General features: G+C 37.2%; 1 protein-coding gene across 1 annotated transcript in view; it reads right to left on the bottom strand.

Annotated features, from left to right (window-relative positions):
• The window catches only part of LOC306855532 (putative E3 ubiquitin-protein ligase HERC1), a gene marked incomplete at its 5' end in the record, with an annotated part of 83632 nt that overhangs the window by 47390 nt on the left and 17904 nt on the right, over positions 1–18338 (bottom strand). Inside the window, 17 exons of the mRNA XM_079394287.1 lie at positions 95–354; positions 1046–1200; positions 1396–1636; positions 2663–2783; positions 2889–3086; positions 3169–3407; positions 5550–5598; positions 5683–5761; positions 5845–6142; positions 6519–6690; positions 7625–7748; positions 8131–8242; positions 8545–8718; positions 8825–9037; positions 9298–9489; positions 14761–14893; positions 15089–15241. Of these exons, the coding sequence (XP_079250413.1) occupies positions 95–354; positions 1046–1200; positions 1396–1636; positions 2663–2783; positions 2889–3086; positions 3169–3407; positions 5550–5598; positions 5683–5761; positions 5845–6142; positions 6519–6690; positions 7625–7748; positions 8131–8242; positions 8545–8718; positions 8825–9037; positions 9298–9489; positions 14761–14893; positions 15089–15241 (2913 nt within the window). The remainder of the gene's footprint in view (positions 1–94; positions 355–1045; positions 1201–1395; positions 1637–2662; positions 2784–2888; positions 3087–3168; positions 3408–5549; positions 5599–5682; positions 5762–5844; positions 6143–6518; positions 6691–7624; positions 7749–8130; positions 8243–8544; positions 8719–8824; positions 9038–9297; positions 9490–14760; positions 14894–15088; positions 15242–18338) is intronic.

Raw genomic sequence — 18338 nt, forward strand, 5'->3', positions numbered from 1 at the left:
TCAGAATCAATCAACCACCAATCATTTAGTGTCAGGTGCACAGCATTGATTTAAGAAAAAAAAACAACAACAAAAAAAACACTTCTTTTCTCACTTGTTTCATGACGACAGGGTCTGAACAGGCAGGGAGAAGAGCTTCCAGAATATGGAAGGCTAGCAGCTTCGTCCGCAGGTTGTGAAAGCGTGGATTTCCAGAGCTGCATTTGTACGAGATAATTGTCATCAGTGGATCAATCCACTTGACAAATGCGGAGACTCTTTTGGCGACCCTTAGTGACAAAATACGTCTTAGGAAGACTAGAAAGTCAGCGAGCTGGGACTCCACAACCCTGCTGTTACAAACTACATCTGCACCTAAAATAAAACAAAACAAAAAAATAATATAATATAATATTACAGTAAAAAAAAAACTAACATTTTGAAATATTACTACAATTTAAAAAATAACACATATACATATATGTTTGTTTGTTATATATGTAGTTTCCACGCTCGTTCGCACCTGACGCTGAAGTGAAGTTGAAGCACGCGTCTGAAACATCTCCTGTTTGATGTGCTCGTAAAGACGTTCTGCGACTGAATAAATGCACTTCTTGTCAAGAAAAAAGAGACAGAATTAGCAGTTATGTGTGAGGTGGCCAACCCTAGGCCCCGCCCCTGCGTTAACGGCGTTAAATAATTTGAAAGCGTTAAACTGAAAAAATTAATCGCCTGCGTTAATGTGCTAATTTTGACAGCACTAACACATACATATACATACATACATACATACATACATACATATATATTATTACGATTAAATGTAAATTACCAAATAGTTAATTAGAATTAAGCTAATATTATTCATTATTTTTGTTTTATTTTACCTACTCATTATTAAGCATGATAAATAAGTAAATGTAAAAAAAGTAATTAGGTTATATATATTATAGATATTATACATAAAATATGCAATGACAAAATATTTAGATTACATTTAATATTTATAACTAATGTTATATAAAATATATATAAAAACAATGAATCTTGTGTTGAAATGACTGACTTTCTTGTTTTGAAGTTTCTTCCTGGATGTGCTCTGTGGAATCCTTCTCTAGCACCTCCTGCTGGTGGACTGCATGTAACAATCCCTGCAGCTGCTCGCTCATTACATCCATGAGAGCCTGGGACACTTCCAATGGCAAGGCCTCTTCACAGGAACTGGAGAAACACACACACAGTTTTTTGGACTTTGCTATGCAAAACTGTTACATAAAAGCAATATTATGATGTAGCAAGACAAATGGTTTGAACGGTATTATCTAAGGCATCAGTTTTCAAAATGTGAGGGTTTCAGAGCAGATCATGGGAGGCGTTTTCTCGTTCTGCATTTAATTATCAAGTTTATAATCTCACCTGGCTGCTATAGCGAATATCTGCAGGAGTCTGGCAGCGGCCAGCTTCACCGCCCCACCGAGCTGCATGTGACCGGACATGGAGGCAGCCAGCCAGCGCTGGTTCACCAGCACACAGGTGTTATCAGTCAGAGTGGACAAGATCTCCAGGACACCACATTTAATCATCACCACCAGATCCACTGGCTGATAGTGGAAGTTCAGAGCGAAGACTGCAGCTAACAGCAGGTGCTGATAAGAGCCTGAAATGAGACAAATCTATGTTAAATCACTACTTAATTACATTGGCATATTATTAGAGTGCTTGGACACTGTAAAACTATAAAATACAGTCAAACTAAATTTTAACCACAAAGCAATATCACAAATTAACATCAATTTAAATTAGCGGGTAATGATAATATTACAGAAAAAAAAAATCATTTTAAATGATAAAATAAAAATAAACATCACTATTATTACTATTTCTCCTTGTTTATCCAACTAAGATATGAAAAGTGCATGTGCATAGTAGAGTACGCACTGTATAAAGTTTATCATTTTATTAACATTAAAATGCACTGTAACATAGAAAATGGTTTATTTAAATTTACTTAACATTATTTACCCTGTTATATATTAGCTGCTCATTATTAATGAAATGAAAATTAGTGCTGTCAAACGATTAATCGCCTCCCAAATAAAAGTTTGTTTACATAATATATGTATGTGTTCTGTGTTTATGTATATAGAAATACACACACACGCATGTCTATATTTCAGAAAAATAGGTTTTGTTAATATATTATATTTATTTAGAATATAAATATGAATATAAATATAGACATGTAAATACATGTAAATATTTTCAAAATATATACTGTATATATATATATATATATATATATATATATATATATATATATATATATATATATATACACATACACATATACACAGAACACATTATGCAAACAAAAACTTTTATTTTGAATGCAATTAATCGTGATTAATCGTTTGACAGCACTAATAAATATAAAATAAATAAGTCAAATTATATTAATAAGATATTTCAGTTATAAAATATTTAGTTTAAATGTAAATGTCAGTACTATTTTCATTATTTGTATTATATCATATTAATTATGTAAATGTATAAGTATTAAAAAAAATTAAGTATTTATATAAAACTAAAAATGACCAAAAAATAAAAATCGATACATTATGAAATACTTTTTTTTTGTGCATTTAGACAAATGCTACATGCTCAAGTAAGAAGCGTTACCCACCAGCCTGTTCTCTCTCTAGTGCCACTTTCTGTCTGAGCACACGCACCAGTTGCTGGTACAGCATGTGAGCTGCAGACTCTAACTCCCTCTGAACACTGATAGGAGCAGACTGAGTCCCAGCCTAGACACAGACCAACATTTCAAACATCATACTTGAACAGGAGTACAGGCCTAATCAATAAGGGAGATGTTCAAGTCAAGACAACAGTAACAATTTTTTAATTACGGTGTAATGGTGAATCTTGTTGTTAGGTGCCGCTAGACTGCCGGTGATGGGGGCTCCCAGACCAAAGCAGCCAGAGAGGAACTGCAGCTGCACTGACTGCAAGAGGCCTGGAAAACGAGGAGGCGCCAGAGAGCTGACACTCTTTTCCTCCATCTCTGACAGGAAGGAGGAAATCTGACACAAGGCCTCCAAACGAACCTGGATGGAGGGTATGAAAACAACTGCGATGTCTCTACAAATAGTTATTAAAAGTAAAATGGATCTGCAATGGATTTCCCACCTGAGCTCTTTGGTGTTGCTGTGCCATAGCTATGGTGATGGCTTTGGGATCCACATGTGCACCTCCATCTTTGTCCACCAGAGAAGAGGTTCGAATGATGCTCCCACACAGGAAATGGAAGACCTGGCCCAGGATGGGTGTGCCACCTCCGCCTGGGCACAGCACGGTAGTGGGACTGATGCACTGTCGCAGTCGCTCCCAGGCATCTTTCATAATGCCCAAAGAACAGAGTGGAAGGCCTTGCAAGAAACAAGGCTGATTAGCTCAGAGGTGTGATATTTAAGATAGCTAAAACTGATGATTGTAATTTATGTGAAAGAAGAGAGAGAGAAAAATGCAATGCAAGTTATCAGACATGCTAGATCAGATTAGATGTGTGGGATCAGATGAGTGACATTAGACTTCAGAAATCAGATTAGACATAAGAGATCACGTGAGATTAGGCAAGCACGGTATCAAGCAGGTGTGAGATCAGACATGAGAAAGATCAGATATGCGAGATCAGACAGGTGAAATGTAATATTAATTATCTGACATATGTGAAATCAGACATGTATGATCTCTCATTTCTGATTTCTCACATCTTACATCACATAAGATATGTCAAAGATCTGACATGCGAGATCAGACTGGTAAAAGATAAAAGTTGCAACAAATCCAATATGCGTGAGATCAGATATGCAAGATATTTGAAATCAGATGCGAGTATTCATACATGTAAGATCAAATATGTGAGATCAGTTATGTTAGATCAGACATGTGAGACTAAACACATGAGAAATTAGAAACAGAAGATCAGACAGTTGATATCAGACATGAAAAAACAGTTTCATCAAAGAACTGAACTGTGAGATCAGACAGGTATAAAACAAATCAAAGATGCAAAATACCCACTATGTGTGAGATCGGATATTTAAGATGTCAGATATGTGAGATCAGACGCAAGGAATCTTACAGATGAGATCTGTGAGAGATCAGTTATGTTAAATGAGATGTGAGAAGACACATTAGAAATGAGAAACTTGAGGTCAGACAGATGATATCAGATATGTGAAAGATCACACATGCAATATCAGACAGGTTAAAGATCAAAGATGCAACAAATCCAGTATGTGTGAGATCAAATATGTAAGCTATCCGAGATCAGCTGTGAAAAATCATATGTGTGATCAGATATGTAAGAGATCAGTTTTGTTAGCTGAGACATATGAGATGACATTCAAAATTAGAAGCGTGAGATCAGACAGTTGATATCAGACATGAAAAATCAGATATGTTAAAGATCTGACATGCAATATCAGACAGTTAAAGATCAAACATGCAACAAATCTATGTGTGAGATCAGATGTGTAAGATATCTGAGATCAGATATGTGAGAAATCATGCGAGATCAGATGTGAGAGATCAGTTATGTTAGCTGAGACATGAGATGACATTCAAAATTAGAAGCGTGAGATCAGACAGTTGATATCAGATGTGAAAAATTAGATGTTAAAGATCTGACATGCAATATCAGACAGTTAAAGATCAAAGATGCAACAAATCTATGTGTGAGATCAGATATGTGAGAAATCAAAAGTGAGATCAGATGTGAGAGATCAGTTAAGTTAGCGGAGACATAAGATGACACATTAGAAATTTGAAACGTGAGATCAGACATGAAAAAACAGTTTCATCAAAGAACTGAACTGTGAGATCAGACAGGTAAAAAACAAATCAAAGATGCAAAATACCCACTATGTGTGAGATCGGATGTTAAAGATGTAAGATATGTGAGATCAGACGTAAGGCATCTTACAGATGAGATCTGTGAGAGATCATGTTAAATGAGATGTGAGAAGACACATTAGAAATTACAGATGATATCAGATATGTGAAAGATCAGACATGTGAAAGACCAGACATGCAATATCAGATAGGTTAAAGATCAAAGATGCAACAAATCCAGTATGTGTGAGATCAAATATGTAAGATATACATGTTCTGTGTAACACATTCTGTGTTAGCTGATACATATGAGATGACACATTAGAAATTAGAAATGCGAGTTCAGACAGCTGATATCAAACATCTGAAAAATCAGACATGTTAAAGATCTGATATGCAATATCATATGGGTAAAAAATAAAAGATGCAACAAATCTACTGTGTGTGAGATCAGATATACAAGATATCTGAGATTAGATGTGAGAAATCATGTGTGAGATCAGATATGTTAGATGATATATGCGAGATGAGACGCATGAGAAACAATAGATGAGTGAGATCAGACAGGTGATATCAGTCATGTTAGAGATGAAATATGCAATAGATCCAATATGTGTGAAATCAGACATATAAGATCAGACTTAAAATAATATGCTACTTCACACACCACTCACCAATTTTATTTTTGAATGACCCTGAGGAGCTTTTAGATTCATCTGGTGTCTGTGACAAAACAGATTACAAATAACAAAATCAAGAGATTTATTCATTGATATTAAACTAGGGGGAAACATGAGAAACAAATACCTCTCTCTCACTGAATCTTCTCTCAGAAGAAGATTGTAACTCCATCTGTGTTCCTAACGCCTCATAGTAGGGTGGAGATCTATGTAGTGAGAGAGATTTATCACTTTCAGATTTTTTCACACCCACACATACAAATGTTTTGTAATTGCACACAACACAAACCTGGCCAAACTGCTCTCAGTGGGCGTCTGTGACGACACACTCTCCTCCTGCCAAGCAGCTCGGACCCCCAGCAGCAGGAAAAGGCAGCGTGAGACCAGCAGGTGGCAGGCTGCTGGGAAGGACAGGCCTTGGTCGGTGATGCTGTGGTGGTCCCAGGGCCGCTGGGGGGGCTCCCTGTCTGGCGTCCCGGGGCTCTCAGTGCTGCTGGGTAACGTGCTAGTGCCAGACGACTCATACACGGTCTCGTTCTGTTGGAGCTGCATGGCCTCACGGGTGGCCAGGAAACACTGCAGCACCTCTGTGGGGAGCAGGACACACAAATAGTTCACAATTACACAACACAACACCAGAGGGAGTATTTTAGAGACAATAGTGTCACATTAATCCCAAAAATTATCAGGGTTATTACTGTTAATTAAAACTTAAATCATTAAAACATTTTCATTACTTGAAATAAAATAAAACATTTAAAAAGAATAAGAAATGTTGCCTTGGCACCAAAATAATAAAAAAAAAACTATATGGTTTATGTATACTTCATAATTTTAAAATACAAAAAAAATTAATGAAATATGAAAATATAAAATTAATCACATTCTGAGACAAAGAAAGATCTGGTATATATTTCACACACTCGCTCTGTGAAGGAAGAACACAGAAAGCAGCGTGTTTACCCGGCAGGTACATACTGCTGATGCTGGGCGTTTCCTCCTCTAAGGGATCGTCCTGGTTGTGTTCGGCTGTGTGGGGCGTCTGGCTGCTGGGATCTGTGTCTCTTCCTGTATGCTCTCCAGAACTGCCCGCTTCCTGCCTCTCCTCACTGGGGCTCTGAGAGCCCAATGAAGCCTGGACATGATGAAACACAGAGTGACAGTGATAATGTTGGTTGATGTTACTTTGTCCCTGGTTAGTGAGCATCAGCATAAAGAAATTGGGAGGTAGGGAAAATCATTATATTATATTTTATGGCGTGATTTTGTTTTTAAGTGTAGCAAAACTTTGTGTCAAACTTCTCAAGTTCATTAGTAAACAATATAGTATTATTATAGCCAATATAGCCATAATATAGTAAATAAAGCAAAGAGTCTCTTATGCCCACCAAGGCTACATTATTAAATCAAAAATACAGTAAAAACTGTAATTTTTTGAAATATTACCATTTAAAATACTGCTTTCTATTTGAATATATTTTAAAATGTAATTTATTCCTTTGATGAAAAAGCTGCATTTTCAGCAGCCATTACTCCAGCTGATGAATAAAAAAAGTTTAAAAGAATTGCATTTATTCAAAATAGAAAATCTTTTGTAACAATATAACAATAAATCCTTGCTATCACTTTTTATCATCATATCATTGCTGAATAAAAGTATTAATTTCTTTCCAACAACAAAAAAACATTTTGACTGATTTCTATATATAAATGAAAAAATGCTGTTCTTTTTACCTTTTTATTCATCAAAGAATCCTGAAAAAAGCATCACAAGTTTCCAAAAAATATATTAAGCAACACAACTGTTTCCAACATTAATAAATCAGCATATTAGAATGATTTCTGAAGGATCATGTGATACTAAAGACTTCCACCACAGGAATAAACAATATTTTAAAGTATATTAAAACAGAAAACTGTTATTTTAAATTGTAATAATTTTTTACAATACTACTCTTTTGATCAAATAAATGCAGCCTTGATGAGCATAAGAATATATATAAAAATGCTTCAGATTCAAAACTTTTGAACGGTAGTGGATATATGACTGCTTTATTGATGTGTTTTACCTGTTTGGTGGTAGTTGTTTGGACACTGGTTGTGTTTCCTATGCTCTCTTTATAAGACAGCAGTGTGTTGCGGATTTTATACACCACCTGATATATTTCAATCAGCACCTCACAGGGCTCATATCTGCAGTCAAACACACACACACACACACACACACACATTAATGGACTGTTTAAACTATTAGTTCATCCCTGCTGCTGCAGAAGGTTCATCTGGATATTCATGACTGTCAATTCATTTTCAATAAACTCTCACTCTCACAAATTAGTCATTATGGCTGAGGAATTTATCATGCGAGATTTCTCACAGTACAGAGAGAGACAGGCACTGACACTTTAATATTCACATACAGAGTCATTCTTTAAATAGAGAATATATTCATTAAATCTGGTTCAACTAATTAAAGAGTTCATTACACTATGGCAAAAGGGAGACGAGGGAAGACAAAGGTGTTCAAGAGATCTAGGTAAAGAGAGAACGAGGGCGAGGTGTGGATCTCACTCACTTATCCTGCCAGTAGGCTTCATGAAGGCCGGCATGTTTGAGCAGAGCGGCCAAACTACAGCGGCACGCCGTCTCTAAAAGAGAGTCTCCCACTGATCCACTATTGTCCCAGTCTGCAGAAAAAAACACACAAAAGGTCAATATTTAGACAAATACATGATGATCGTTCACAGTTCTTGTGGTGCAAATAAATTCAGGTACTTCTACCAATAGTTATAGGCATAGATTTGTATAGGTAGATCCACATTCCAGCTATGAATGAGGAATCTATGCATTTACATCTGTTAATACCGGTAGATACTATGAAAATGTTCCTCCTCAAAAGCCACTTTTCTAAGCAATAAAATGTCTTTTAATACTTTTTACATTCTTTTAATATTCTACAGACTTTTAAAAAATCCTGCCCCTCTCTTGCCTCGACTCGCCGCATACTCCTTCATCTTTCTCCAGAGGGCACTGGCAGGTTCTCGCAGGGAGCCAAGAGCGAGTTCCACTAGCATTGTGTTCTCTTCCGACAGCCGCAGCTCAGCTAGTTTCACTTCTCCACAACCCATGAACACTGCCTCAGTCAACCAACCCATTGCCCAGTCTATAGGATAACACACACAGATGAGTATTTATTTATCTGTATTTATGTGTGTGTTCATAGCACATAGCAAACAATAAGATGCTGCCTCCTGGTGGCAGGTCATTACCCAGCTGTTCAAAGTCTATCTCCAGCCCGTTTCTCAGGAGAGGGTTACATAGCCAGAACTCTGCTGTCTTCTCCTGGATGGAAGGGGGTGGGCCCTGAAGCATACCTCCCAGGCATCGGCCAATGGCAAGTGCCACAGACCTCTCCAGGTCTAGTAGCCACGCCCACTCTTCTGACTCTGGCACTGTGATTGGCTCAGAGGTTTCAGATGCCTCTGCAATAGGAAGTACATTTACATTTAGTCAGCAGAAGATTTTATCCAAAGCGACTTACAAATGAGGACAACAGAAGCAATCAAGTGTAGGAGTAGGAGTGTGTAATTGGCAGTACTGTGTCTATCTTAGTAAATTTCTTGATGATCTGTCATTTGTTAATGATTAAGTTGTTTTTGAAACATCTGAATATCAAACAATGCATTAAAGGCATTCAGAACGTTTTCCGAGAATGACAGAAATACATCATTCTGGTCCTTACCTTCTGAGGTTCCTTCCAGCTCCATGTCCTCCAGGTGTGCAGTGTTGGGCAAGTAACAGTTGAGCTCATTGAGATGTTCAAGCAGAGTGAGCAGGTGAGGAAGGAGGGGTTTGACCACAGTCAATGGCAGCAGGAGCAGAGAGTACATCACCTGACACAGCAGACTGCCCGCCACCGAACCAAACAGCACAGCTATAGAGAAACACATAACTCAATACACTGGGTCTGGTTGGATCACAGGGTAGCTCCCATGATTGGAGGAATGGAAATCAAGATAAATGGATAAACTAACAGATGGACGTAGGGATAGACGGATGGATGGATGGACGGATGGCTTCGTAAATATATGGAGGGATGGATAAACAGAAGGATGAATGGAAGGATAAATACCTGGACAAATGGATAACTACATAAATGGATGGACTGATAGATGAATGGATGGATGGCTACGTAAATAGATGGAGGGATGGATAGAGAGATTTATCTTGTGACCACCTTGTGACTATTTTAACAAAAAGAAACAATAATATAATAATTGTAATAATAATAATTATATATAATAATTATATATAATATATATATATATATATATATATATATATATATATATATATATATATATATATATATATATATATATATATATATAAAATTTAGTCATTTAGCAGACACTTTTATCCAAAGCGACTTACAAATGAGGACAACAGAAGCAATCAATAGTCGTATTAAAAACAACTAAAAACAGATCCAAAACTAAAAGCTAAAGCTTTATAAATACTACCTATACACATTTTAAAAATAAAAGAAATTAAATAAAAATGACAAATGCATACAACAAAATGTCAAAACTTAACATTTAAATGAAAAACAAAAAATAAAGCTAAAAACAATTCAAAATATTATATATACAGTGGTGTGAAAAAGTGTTGGCCCCCTTCCTGATTTTTTATTTTATTCCATGTTTGACACTCTTTAATGTTTCAGATCATCAAACAAATTTAAATATTAATCAAAGATAACACAAGTAAACACAACATGTAGTTTTTAAATGAAGGGTTTTTTTTATGAAGGGGAAAAAAAAAATCCAACCCCACATAGCCCTGTGTGAAAAAGTACAAAAAAATCCTGAAGGACAATGTCTGGCCATCTGTTCGCGACCTCAAGCTGAAGCGAACTTGGGTTCTGCAGCAGGACAATGATCCAAAACACACCAGCAAATCCACCTCTGAATGGCTGAAGAAAAACAAAATGAAGACTTTGGAGTGGCCTAGTCAAAGTCCTGACCTGAATCCTATTGAGATGCTGTGGCATGACCTTAAAAATGCGGTTCATGCTCAAAAACCCTCCAATGTGGCTGAATTACAACAATTCTGCCAAGATGAGTGGGCCAAAATTCCTCCACAGCGCTGTAACAGACTCATTGCAAGTTATCGCAAACGCTTGATTGCAGTTGTTGCTGCTAAGGGTGGCCCAACCAGTTATTCGGTTTAGGGGGCAAGCACTTTTTCACACAGGGCCATGTGGGTTTAGATTTTGTTTCCCCTTCATAATAAAAAACTGCATGTTGTGTTTACTTGTGTTATCTCTGATTCATATTTAAATTTGTTTGATGACCTGAAACATTAAAGTGTGACAAACATGCACAAAAATAAAAAAATCAGGAAGGGGGCCAACACTTTTTCACACCACTAATATATATATGCACACACACACAGCTGTTGGATTGACTGTTTCTCATCTTTCTCTTGAAAATATTCCATATGGGGTTCAGGTCAGGTATGTTGGCTGGCCAATCAAGCACAGTAATATCATGGTCAGCAAAGCTTGGAAGTGGTTTTGGCACTGTGGGCAGGTGCTAAAGTCCTGCTGGAAAAGGAAATCAGCATCTCCATAAAGCTTTTCAGCAGATGGAAGCATAAAGTGCTCTAAAATCTCCCGGTAGACGGCTGCATTGATTTTGGACTTGATAAAACACAATGGACCAACACCAGCAGACGTCACGGTACCCCAATTCACAAATAGCTGGACAAATGGATAACCACATAAATGGATAAATGGATGGATGGCTACATAAATTATTCTCCATGATTTTGAAGCGGCGCGCTCGTGAAGCTCAGACAACGGGGATTTCGAACGCCACTACCCAGTATCCATCTGGCGAATCTCCGCTCTCTACCCAACAAAACGGACAAACTCCTTCTGTTTTCGCGGTTAAACAAGGACTTTTCAAACTCTGCTGCACTGTGTTTAACGGAAACCTGGCTGAATGATGCCATTCTGGACAGCGCGCTACATCTGCCGAGCTTTCAGCTACTTAGAGCGGACCGCGACGCAAAGCCAACGTGGAAATCGCGCGGCGGCGGGACGTGCTTTTACATCAATGAAAGGTTGTGTAAAGATGTAACTGTGTTAAAAGAAGATTTGCTGTCCCGATCTAGAAGTGCTCTTCATTAACTGTAGGCCTTTCTACTCGCCGCGGGAGTTTGGCTCGTCCATTCTCGTGAGTGTTTACATTCCACCGCAAGCGAATGTGAGCTCAGCTTTACAGAAACTCGCTGATCTGATCACAGAGACTGAGCAACAACACCCGGACTCTGTTTTAATCATTCTAGGGGACTTTAATAAAGCAAATCTCTCCTGTGAACTGCCAAAATTCAGACAGCATGTTACATGTCCCACCAGAGACAGAAATATATTGGATCACTGTTACACAGCAATAAAACATGCATATCACTCTGTCCCACAGGCAGCTTTAGGACTCTCTCATCATTGTTTGGTTCATCTTATACCAACCTACAGGCAGAAACTGAAATCTGCTAAACCTGTATTAAGGACTGTAAAGAGGTGGACTAACGAAACAGAGCAAGATTTAAAAGCCTGTTTCCACCTCACTGATTGGAGTGTTTTTGAAGTTGCTGCAAAATATCTGGACGAGCTCACAGAGACTAACATCTTATATCAGTTTCTGTGAATATATATGCATTCCTACCAGGACTAATCTAACTTACAACAACGACAAACCGTGGTTCACTGCAAAGCTCTGTCAGGCCAAAGACAACGCTTACAGGAATGGGAACATAGTCTTGTTTAAACAGGCCAAATACACACTGGAAAAGGAGATCAGAGTGGCAAAGAGGAATTATTCTGGTAAGCTAAGCAACCAATTCTCTCCCAGTGATCCTGCTTCAGTGTGGAAAGGTCTGAAAGACATCACCAATTACAAGACACCATCCCCCAGCACAGTGGAGAATCAACAACTGGCAGACGATCTGAATGAGCTCTACTGCAGGTTTGAAAAAACACCATTAAAACCTCCAGCAACCCCCATTTTAACATGATCATTCCATCATTATTCCAGCCCAAACTAACTCCGCTCTCTGTCCCCACCTCCATTTGTCAGTGGAACACCAGCTTCCTGATAGACAGGCAGCAGCTAGTGAGGCTGGAAAAATACACATCCAACACCCGTACAATCAGTACTGGAGCTCCTCAGGGCTGTGTTCTCTCCCCACTGCTCTCTCCCTCTACACTAACGAATGCACATCTAAAGACCCCTCTGTCAAGCTCCTGAAGTTTGCAGATGACACCACACTTATCGGCCTCATTCAGGACGGTGACGAGTCTGCTTACAGACAGAAGGTTGGCTGTCTGGTGCAGTCTTAACAACCTGGAGCTCAACACGCTCAAAACAGTGGAGATGATCGTGGACTTCAGGAGAAACCCCTCACTCACCATCATGAACAGCAGCGTAACAACAGTGGAGTCATTCAGTTTCCTGGGCAGCACCATCTCTCAGGACCTGAAGTGGGACATTCACATGGACTCTATTGTCAAAAAGGCCCAGCAGAGGTTGTACTTCCTTTACCAGCTGAGGAAATTCAACCTGCCACATGAGCTGCTGAAACAGTTCTACTCCGCCATCATTGAATCCGTCCTCTGTACGTCAATAACTGTCTGGTTCAGCTCAGCTACCAAATCTGACCTCAGAAGACTACAGAGGGTAGTCCGGACTGCTGAGCGAATCATTGGTACAACCTTCCCCACTCTCCAAGAACTGTACTTATCCAGAGTGAACAAAAGGGCAGGCAAAATCACTCTGGACCCCTCACATCCAGCACACTTCCTCTTTGAACTGTTGCAGTCTGGTCGACGCTACAGAGCTCCGAGCACTAGAACGGCCAGGCACAGGAACAGTTTCTTCCCTTAGGCAATTCATCTCATGAACATTTGAACACTTAACAATAAACATGAAACACACAACACTATCATACATTTATTTAACACACATACTTATTACTTTTAAAATTTGCACCTAACATATCTGTATATAATAAATTATCTATTTTTATATATTGTGTTTGTGCTATTTTGCATATTTGTATATTATTTTTATTATCTGTGTCATGTCTTGTCACTGTCATTCTGTCGCACTGTGGAGCTTCTGTCACAAAACAAATTCCTCATGTGTACAAACATACCTGGCAATAAAGCTAATTCTGATTCTGATAAATAGATGGATGAAAAATGGATGGACTAATGGATGAATGGATGGGAGAATATATAAATGGGTGGAGGGATTGATGAACAGAAGGATGGATAAATGAACAAATAGCTGGATGGACAGAAGGATGGATGGATGGATAATACGGGTGGATGGATAATATTGGATGGATAATACTGCATGGATGGATGGATGGACGGACGGACAGCAGAAGGGTAATTTCATGGAGGGATAGGTGGTCAGAAGGTTGGATCTATGGACGAAAAATGGACAGCTACAGTACATAAATGGATAAATAGATGCAGTATATATATATATAATGAATAAATAGGCCTAAAATAATACTTAAATATACTACTTAAAATAATAATTTAAGAAAACGAAAGAAAAACTGTGCAACAAGTAGCCTATGCAAAGTTTCGGTTCATTTTTGTGCTGCGTGAAAAGAAACCAGACGGCAGAAAGTGGCATCCTATTTTTTTTAGGCTTATTTTACTAAAGCGCAAAGATTTGTTTTTATTGTGAATGTACACAAATAAAAGCAAACCTTTTACAATTCCAATTATCTTCATGACTAAAAGGAGTAGTTGCTTCCACTGTTATTTTAACCATACAGCAAACCTTTTAAAATATTTTGATAAATTACTGAAAAAAATTAACTAAATAAGTGACTTTAAACCGTTTAACTGATTGTAATAATCAGTCAAAATTCTTATCGGTTGGTTAACGGTTAAAATGAACATCCCTAAGATGGAAAAATAGAAGGATGGATGGACTGATGGATTGCTAGGTATATGGATGGCTGAATTACTGCATGGGCACATGGATGGCAACATACATGGATGGGTGGGCTGAAAAATGAACAGATAGATGGATAGATGGATGAATGAAGGGAACGACAGACAGATGGCTGGATGCATTGATGGCTAGGTGGATGGATGGCACATTATGTGTGTTCTTACTGTGTAGTTTCTTTATGACGTGTTTGTCCAGTGTGCTCTCCTCCAGCAGAATGGTGGATCTCCTGAAGGTCTCGGCTGCGTAAGGCAGCAGTAGGCACAGGTGCTTATTGAGCAACACCACACTACTGTCATCCTACACAACAAACAAACACTTATTATGCAGACCGCCTCCACCTCCTCTAGGTCCTGGAACAAGAATTTTTGACTAAACATGCTCACACAACAGTATTTTATTTCTTAAAACTACAATGCATAACCACTGCAACTGGCAGCCTGCGGGAGCTATCATATGGAATGGGTTTTAACAGGAAATGTGTCATTGTTGTACCTCAGCGCCGGTGTGGATGTAGCAGTGGGCCAGCAGGTGTCTGTGAAGGGCTGACAGCAGGTGTTGGAAGTGTGATGGAGCCTCTGTCTGTTTCTGGGACTGACTGAACCGCTGTTTATCACTGTTCTTTTCCAGTTCGCCAAACGCACGGTCCTGCATGAACAAACAGGGAACAGAAAAAACGGAGAACATGTTATGATTTGTGATTTGATTTTTTTAAAGTTTTCTAAAATATAAAATCACACATTAAATCCCTTTTATAATTTTATGCATTTTATTTTAAATTTTATATACGTAATTAAATACATCAAAACATCTCAGTTGATTGGCTTTTCCTACAAGAAATTCCTGTGTAGGAAGTAGGCAGAGAGCATTAGAAACAGGTTAAATTAAATTAGCATTATTATACGCTACCATTCAAAACTTTGGGCTAAGTACAATTTTTTAAAATCTTGTTCAGCATGGATGCATGCAAAAACATTTAGAATGTTACAAAGGATTTCTATTTCAAATAAATGCTGTTATTTTTAAACTTCTTATACATCAAAGAATCATAAAAAAATTATGTGGTTTCCACAAAAATATTTTCATGTTTTTAATACTGATAATGTTTCTTGAGCACCAAATCAGCATATTAGAATGATTTCTGATGGATCATGTGTATGGGATGATATTAGACTCAAAATGATTAATAGATGCACGCACAATTCTCCATGTACTGCAAAGATTTTATGCATGTATCTTACTAACCACGAACAAATCTCTTTCAATTTGAGTCTGTGGAATTCAGGATTAAATGATTGTGCAGCGATTTTAACAAATACAGACATGTTTGAGCATAAAAATGTTGTGATCTGTATTAATATATCATAAATTGCTCATGCAAAAAGGAATCCGTGCATTTGTGGATCAGGTGACACACGTGCATTTATTGACATCTTGTTTGCATTAATCTTGTTCGGTTCATTTGGATTTTGAGACTTAATTTTCGCAGTTTGCAGCATTTCACGACGCCCACACACAACTACCAATGAACAAAGCCCAGTGCAATTCATTAACGTGTACACGATTTGAAAAATTTGCAAATGTGCATCACTACACTGAAACAAATGCTTTTCAGCCAGTGTCTGCAGAGTTAAGAATTACATCAATGTGCAGCATTTTGTACAAATAGAGACTTATTTTTTAATACAAATGTTATAGTTTGTATTAAACTATCATAATTTGTGCATGCAGCGATTAAAATGTGCATTTGTGGATCAGGCGACGCACGTGCATTCATTCACATCTCTTCTGAGTCGATTCTATTTGATTAATTTAATTTTGAGACTTTCATTCCGCCCGTTTAGCCTTGCCCAATCCACACACACACAGCTCGCGATCCACAGGCTGCTGAGGCTAAGAAAATCAGCGACCACTAGATGGCACTAGTCCCAGTAAGTAACAACAGTAGCATTTTTAGAGATTTGCTGTTTACACTAAGTGAAAATAGCCATTCTATACATGCTGTAAAAGTAGCAGATATTTGCAATAAGTGTAAATAGTAATTAGACGATATTTATAGGCTACTTATAAAAAAAATGGCGAATTAGCAGTCAACTTCATCTTTGTAGACGATACTGACTCAGAAAACAGTTTAGTAATAAGTAGGTCTAAATAAAATGTGTTCTAGCTATTTTTCCCTAAACATTCATTGTCATTCCATTAGCCAGCAGGCTTTATGCTAATAGCCTATAAAAGGCTCATTGTTTTAATATAGTACAGTTTCAGTTAATGTAATAGTTTAATTAATTGAATATAAACGTGCAATTACTAATGGCTTAAATGAGCAACTATAATAGCCCTTTAATGATAATAATAATAATACAAGGAAGGAAGAACTGACAACGTGCCGCTGAATTACAGAAGAAAAAAAAAAAAAACACAAAAGGTACCATCAGGACGTTCTTGTTTGGCTAAATTAATATGAGCTATTCTGTGTCCTAAGACTAGTTAAATTAGAACAAGTTCAATAAAACATTTTTATTATATTTCTACGGGCAATAGTAGAATAGCCAAACCAAAAAGAAACAAAGAAAACACAATGTAACATTCATAAAAGTGTACACAATGGAATGAGCACAGGTGACTGGGACTAGTGCCATCTAGTGGTCGCTGATTTTCTTAGCCTCAGCAGCCTGTGGATCGCGAGCTGTGTGTGTGTGGATTGGGCAAGGCTAAACGGGCGGAATGAAAGTCTCAAAATTAAATGAATCAAATAGAATCGACTCAGAAGAGATGTGAATGAATGCACGTGCGTCGCCTGATCCACAAATGCACATTTTAATCGCTGCATGCACAAATTATGATAGTTTAATACAAACTATAACATTTGTATTAAAAAATAAGTCTCTATTTGTATAAAATGCTGCACATTGATGTAATTCTTAACTCTGCAGACACTGGCTGAAAAGCATTTGTTTCAGTGTAGTGATGCACATTTGCAAATTTTTCAAATCGTGTACACGTTAATGAATTGCACTGGGCTTTGTTCATTGGTAGTTGTGTGTGGGCGTCGTGAAATGCTGCAAACTGCAAAAATGACGTCTCAAAATCCAAATGAACCGAACAAGATTAATGCAAACAAGATGTCAACAAATGCACGTGTGTCACCTGATCCACAAATGCACGGATTCCTTTTTGCATGAGCAATTTATGATATATTAATGCAGATCACAACATTTTTATACATAAACGTGTGTATTTGTTAAAATCACTGCATAAACATTTAATCCTGAATTCCACAGACTCAAATTGAAATACATTTGTTTGTGGTTAGTAAGATACATGCATAAAATGTATGCAGTGCATGGAGAATTGTGCGTGCATCTATTAATCATTTTGAGTCTAATATCATCCCATACATGTGACACTGAAAACTGGAGTAATGATGCTGAAAATTCAGCTTTGCATCACAGGAATAAAATTTTTAAATAGTCATTTTAAATTGTAATAATACTTCACAATATTACTGTTTTTACTGTATTTTTGATCAAATAAACGCAGCGTTGGTCTGTCAAAAATGACATGAAATAAACAGTAATGTATATTATAAATTATTATATTAAATATGTATGAAATAAACAGTAATGTATATTATAAATTATTATATTAAATATGTAAGAAATATATTGTCAATTATATATTATTTAATAATATATTCTTATATATATATTATAAATTATAATATTAACAAACAAAAAAAAAGAAC

This window comes from Barbus barbus, assembly GCF_936440315.1.
Source record: "Barbus barbus genome assembly, chromosome: 36".
NCBI classification, from domain to species: domain Eukaryota; kingdom Metazoa; phylum Chordata; class Actinopteri; order Cypriniformes; family Cyprinidae; genus Barbus; species Barbus barbus.